The sequence below is a fragment of the Syzygium oleosum genome, unplaced genomic scaffold, assembly GCF_021117445.2.
Source record: "Syzygium oleosum isolate NSW1041296 unplaced genomic scaffold, Sole_v2.1 Sole_v2.28, whole genome shotgun sequence".
Taxonomy (NCBI): domain Eukaryota; kingdom Viridiplantae; phylum Streptophyta; class Magnoliopsida; order Myrtales; family Myrtaceae; genus Syzygium; species Syzygium oleosum.
In genome coordinates, this window is record NW_026607512.1 from 2,608,168 (window position 1) to 2,614,110 (window position 5,943).

At 39.8% G+C, this 5,943-nt stretch overlaps 1 protein-coding gene across 1 annotated transcript; it reads right to left on the reverse strand.

The window, feature by feature from the left end:
- Window positions 1–1,463: 1,463 nt before the first annotated feature.
- Window positions 1,464–3,063, reverse strand: LOC115675304 (enolase-like). Its single transcript, XM_030597907.2, has 8 exons — window positions 3,002–3,063; window positions 2,836–2,898; window positions 2,605–2,682; window positions 2,237–2,431; window positions 2,106–2,156; window positions 1,803–2,021; window positions 1,660–1,716; window positions 1,464–1,551 (listed from the first exon to the last, which is right to left on the reverse strand). The coding sequence occupies exons 1-8, from the start codon at window positions 3,053–3,055 to the stop codon at window positions 1,471–1,473; spliced, it is 798 nt and encodes a 265-aa protein (XP_030453767.2). The 5' UTR covers window positions 3,056–3,063; the 3' UTR covers window positions 1,464–1,470.
- Window positions 3,064–5,943: the final 2,880 nt, after the last annotated feature.

Here is a 5,943-nt window from a genome sequence, read left to right on the forward strand (position 1 = left end):
GGTTGGGATTTTATAGTGTAGAAACCCGATACCGAACCCAATTCCTGTCAATTACTGGAACGCCATTGTTTCCTCCATGATCCATGGGTTATTCCGTACCTTTACATAATCATCGTCAATTCCATAATAAAATCAATTACTATGTTTTAGTTACAGCCACCCCTTCATGCCTAACTGCTCATAGGAATAGGATATTATTTATTTATATGAATATTTATCTTAAATATTGTCAACCTTATATGAGCCGGTTCTATAGAATTCCTAACTGAATATTTATAATGCATGAGTTTTGAGTAAGTAATCTTGTTTGTAATTCAATATGATTTATTATGTATTTAGTGAGAGATGTTTTCATTTACTAAAAAAGTACTATGGGGAGTTGCGGCTACCCAATTACTTTAGTGAGTCGAATCTGTCAACCGGGGTACAAGTCTGCCAGTCAGTTGACAGACTTGTGCAAAGCACAACCAGACCTGCAGAAAGCCGAGATTTCACCTCTTGTCATCTCAGGTGCGGGAGGCTACTATACCTGCTTACCCGGAGATAGCCAACTTTTATTGACGTGGTGTCTACCTTTATCACCCAAGAGGCTCCAAGTTCCCTTCCATATCTTTTTCTTCCCTGGAAAGAGGGAATACGGAGAGAAACTTAGGGACGAGCCTCTACCATACCGGGGAGTCCCTTCTCCATATTTTCTCCTTTAGCCTTTTAAGGTCATGCTTAGGACCAATTTATTATGTATTTAGGGAGAGATGTTTACATTTACTAAAAAAGTACTATGGGCAGTTGCGGCTACCCAATTATTTTAGTGAGTTGAATTGACGATTTTATGCTAATGTCCGTAACGGATTAGGGATGGACTTGGAAAATGACAAAAAATTGGGGGGAAATTTGAGGCTAAAGATATAGACAGAAACAGAGATAAAAATGGATATGATATGATACCTTCGGACAGATTTAGACCATGTAGAAATTTGCTACACACAGATGTTTCTAGAGGGATGTCAAGGGCCCCAAAGAAGATCCGTCAACTGGAACACCCCTTTTAACTCGGTTTCAAAGAGAAAATGAGGGCGACATCCTGGATTGCAAGACGGAGTTCCAAGCGCAAAAAAATGAACGGTCCATCTGATCTCAGTGACCGCGGACAAGGATCCTTAGATTTAGTAGACACACGAGTTCAAAGTAGAAAAACAGAGAAAATGAACAAAAATAAAAGACCAACAGCTGCGGTTTAACATCGTAAGAGAGGGAAAGAAGAGAAAAAAATTGATCACAAAGCCGACGGTAATTTTAATTCCTCCATAAAGATGGTTCCTGATCAATTACATCGCTCGAGCTCAACAAAGATCCAAACTGCAGTTATTGAAGGCAACGAAAGTTCAGGCCTTGCTCTGTACATACGCCTTGAAAAACAGAAAAAGCAAGCCAAACACTTGGATATGTACAAACAAGGATGTCCATTGTACTCTAGTAGGGTTCAACGGGCTTGCGGAAGTCTGCTCCAGCATAAACAGCTTCTGCACCGAGCTCCTTTTCAATTTGCAAGAGCTGTGCATATACAGACACGATTCATGACTAATCTAATGACAAGAAATGATCTAAGTACAGGAAGAGCTACTTAATGTAACCAGGTAAAAAAATAGGAACTATACAAACCCGGTTATATTTAGCCTGCCGCTCAGACCTGCGTGGAGCTCCAGTCTTAATTTGACCCTGATCCCAAGAATAATGTCAAAAGAACTGGGTGATTTAAGGTTAAGTAAAGGCGGTATAAGGTCAAAATGATGCTGTGTATTTACCGTGGCCAAACCCACAGAAAGGTCGGCAATGAAAGCATCTTCTGTTCCTCCACTGCGAAGTTTGGTACATTCGCCAAAGCAAAACATTTTAGATAAGAATGTATCAGCTATGCTTTGTCGCTGTCCGAGACTGCTGCAGCTAGCCATCACTCCCCACCCAGCTATCTTTGACATCTTCACAGCTTCAATGCTCTCAGTAACAGATCCGATTTGATCAACCTGTTGTACGATCATTCCAATTAGTTGAATGTAGATATAGTCAGCTATGGGTTGCATTTTCAAAAGTGATGATCTGGGATGTACCTTGAGAAGGAGAGCATTGCAAATTTTCTCATTAATCGCCTTCTCAAGCCTCTGCAGAGTACGATATGATTATGAGAGAGAGAGAGAGAGAGAGAGAGAGAGAGTTGCATAGATGAAGTTCACAAGCTCACCACAAGGTTGGTGCCCAACAGATCACCTCCCACAAGTTGGACGTGTTCCCCAATTTCATGGGTCATCCTTGCGTAGTGCTCCAAGTCATCCTGGTAAAAGGGACCCTCAATTGACACGATAGCATAGTCACCTGCGAATGACTTGTACACATTACCGAGAGCATCTCCAGGGATCTTCTGAGATCCATCATTGTTCTGCATAAGCCAATAGAAGAGGATGAGCACTTTAAATCCTGTTCCTGGACGACTACAAGAACCACATATTCAAGCTATTAACGTTCATGGAAATTGATTTCTTGAGGGAGCATTATCACTTATTAACTCTTCAGAAAATGCATTTGATTGAATAAACAATGAAAGAAACTAGCCTCTTCCTTGAAGTTCATATCATAGGTTCTATCTGGTCCATGGAACTCAGATGCAGCAACCTCCATTCCAATAAAAACCTGAAATAGAAAAGGGACATTATAAGAAACTCTCTGTAAGTCCCCCTCTCCATAGATGAAAAAGGTAATAAAGTCAAATAACCACCACCCCCCAGCGAAAAAGAACAATGGAAATGCGTCCAACAGTATCAGATGGTTGGTCCAAGAACTCACTTTGTCATTATAATCTGTATTTTCAATGGCTTCTTTGAGCAACTCTAGACCCTCTTCGTTCTCCTGAATTAGCGGAAAACAACAAAGGTGAAAAGACTAATAACAACATTCTGTGAGAAGAAAAGTTGCTCCGATTTCATTGCTCTTTGTAAACCAGTACTTTCACCTTAATAAATCCACCTGCGTCATGGACATTAGTTGCAGCCTGACCGTATTTCATCTCGATTACAGTCTAAAGCAAAGTACAAAAATAGTCAATCAAACAAAGACTCGTCATTAAAAATAGCTAAAAATGTGAAAAAATCACATTAACCAACTTTCACCTTAAATGTTTGATCCTCCTTTTTGTTCATGCTATATCGAAAGACAACGTAAACTAATGCACAATAACAGGCAAGTCTTGAATTTCGGGTCTTCTAACAGTTTGACAGTTTGAGAAGGATGATTTTCGAGACAATTTGAAAAAAATAGGTTTTAACACCTTCAAATGGTCAGTTACTTCCGTGCCCATCTTCATGGCCTCCTTAAATGATGAAGCTCCAACTGGAAGGATCATGAACTTCTGCAGCATAGGTGCATACGATTGAGAAATCCTAGCAAAGATATATTAGCAAAATGTAGTCAAGAAGCAGACTGCAGACCTGCATTGCAAGTTTGTTTCCAGCATGTGAGCCTCCATTAATAACAGTAAAAGCAGGAACAGGCAATACCAATTTGCTGTTACCGGCAAGGTTAGCAATGTGCTGCAACCATGAAGAGAGGGAAACCGAGTTACCATATTTTGATTTAAATGGACAGTGGAATTATCGTGGAAATGATCAAGTCAACGATAGTCCTACTACTAAGACTATGTCATTGCCTTATCAATTGATTTATAGTCAGTAATAAGTTTCATATTGTCTATCGTAAAATTCAATATTGCAGTATACATGTTGCATGTCAACAATATGAAGAAACACGATCCAGAATTTTAATAGTGTCAATTACAATGACCAATATTCAGGCAAGTATAGTAAGTCAAAAAAATAAAAAATAAAAATAAGTGCATGGAAAAGATGCAGACAAAAGCAAACATAGTAAAAATGGCAATGCTGAAAGCACCTTATACAGGGGAATATTGTGAACAGCAGCCCCAGCCTTGCAGACCGCAAGGGACACGGCAAGTATAGCATTTGCTCCAAGCTTCACGAAAAAAATGTACATTTGTTAATATCCATCACCACAACATGGATGTTAAACAAAACAATTAAAACAAGTACCTTTTGCTTACACCAACCCCACTCGTTTACAGTACCATCAAGTTGTTGAACCATGAAATTGTCAATATCTGTCTGCTCTGTTGGATCCTAAAAAAGGCAAAAGCAAAGGAAATTACAAATACAATAAAGTAGTCACCTTGGGTGAGAAATTAAAGGCTAGCTTACAGCCTTTAATTGCTTAAAATAATCATCTCAATCATCTTGCAGCTGGACAACAAGTTAACAACTGAATCTTAAAGAATAAGACCGCCGAAGGACAGCTGTTAAGAAATGGCAAGACATAATAAGAAGATCACATATGTTAAACCAACCTTTCCAACTAGGGCAGGGCCAATGATCGAGTTGATATTCTCAACAGCCTAAATACACAGGAGTACAATGATGCTCGTAAGAACAGTAGGTAAAGACATAGCAATTGACACAGTAGAAGACAACAAGAAGAAATGAAGGGGTGTACAACCTTGGAAACACCCTTTCCAAGATTGTCAGACCCACCATCTCTCAGTTCGAGTGCCTCATAGATCCCTGAAATCAAGAGGTAACTTGGCATAAACAACTATGCGATTTCTGAGACAGTATTTCCATATTTTCTCAACATCATTTACACTAGCAAAACTATATAAACTACCAAGATGATAGCAGATACGTGGAACCGCACATGAAATGTCCAGAAATGTTTTGAAATGAGGATTTTCGAAGCATAAATCTTACCAGTGGATGCAGAGCTAGGAACAGCAGCTCTAGCAAAGGTCCCATCGTCAAGAGTCACATCAACCTATAATAAATAACATCAAATCTTAAATCGTCAAAGCAATTATGAACAGTCACAACTAGAAAGCACATGAGCTAACAATTTAATCTGAGAACTGGATTGGACCGACCAATTGAAGGCCGGTTTTAGGGAGAATTGTTTCGGTTTCTAGTCCGGCAAGCTAAGAACCAGCTTACAACCGGTTCGGTTCCTGGTTTCAATGCCTGAACCGCCGGTTCTAACTGGTCCTAAATTGAAGCGGTTTTGACCCCACTTTTAAAGAAAGAATTCTCTTCGACATATCAACACCCGGAAAAAACACCATAATCACTTAGCCAATGTCACAAGGAAGAAATCGTCCAACTTTTATAATCATTATAAGAATTTGACATTTCCACTCAAAACATTACGGGATAAAACAGTGGGCCGGGGTAGGGCACGGCCCAATGGGTCATGTGGGCCGGGTATAAGCCTGGGCTCTCCCGGCGACTGAGGCAGAAAAGTTCCCGGTGGGTTCGTTCATCCAAGGGAGTGTTTGGTTGCCTCAAACTAAAGCTTAGATTTGAGAAAGTTACAGTAAGTAAATGCCATGGCCATGATAGCATATTAGCATGACCATTGACCTCTGATCCTCAGGTACCATGTTAATTTCTTTCGCAATGAGTAACAATTGCTTCCAACTCCTTCAGAAAACTGGAATCTATCTCCAATTCCTTGGACGAGTCCCTCCTCTCTTGCCTCCAGGGCAGGCAAGTGTCCTCTTTACTTCCAAAAGCACCAAGTGGAGATTTCGTTCCAATCGCATAATTGGGTTAACAACGTTGTAGTAATGCGTACGGTTAGTTTAGAAACATGGTTTCATGACAAACGAAGTTGCAATGCATGCTCACTAGGCCCAGTAAACTCTAGATTAGAAAATTAAGTTGCGGTCAGGAATGGACAAGTATTGAGGTGCATCTGTGCGAAATGATAGCCAGAAAAGTCCCATTGTACAGATAATTGATGTGATGCGGACGAATTCATATATTGGCTCCGTTTGTTTTGCAGTGAATGATTTGAAAATTATTTTCCAAAAAATAATCACTTGAAATAATTATT

Bases quoted from the DNA above. Each gene is read 5' to 3' on its own strand.
- LOC115675304 (XM_030597907.2), bottom strand. From the start codon at position 3,055: ATGAAATACGGTCAGGCTGCAACTAATGTCCATGACGCAGGTGGATTT. The intron at 2,899-3,001 runs GTGAAAGTACTG...CCGCTAATTCAG, and splicing joins ACGCAGGTGGATTTATTAAG to GAGAACGAAGAGGGTCTAGA. The intron at 1,717-1,802 runs GTAAATACACAG...TCTTGGGATCAG, and splicing joins TTTCTGTGGGTTTGGCCACG to GGTCAAATTAAGACTGGAGC.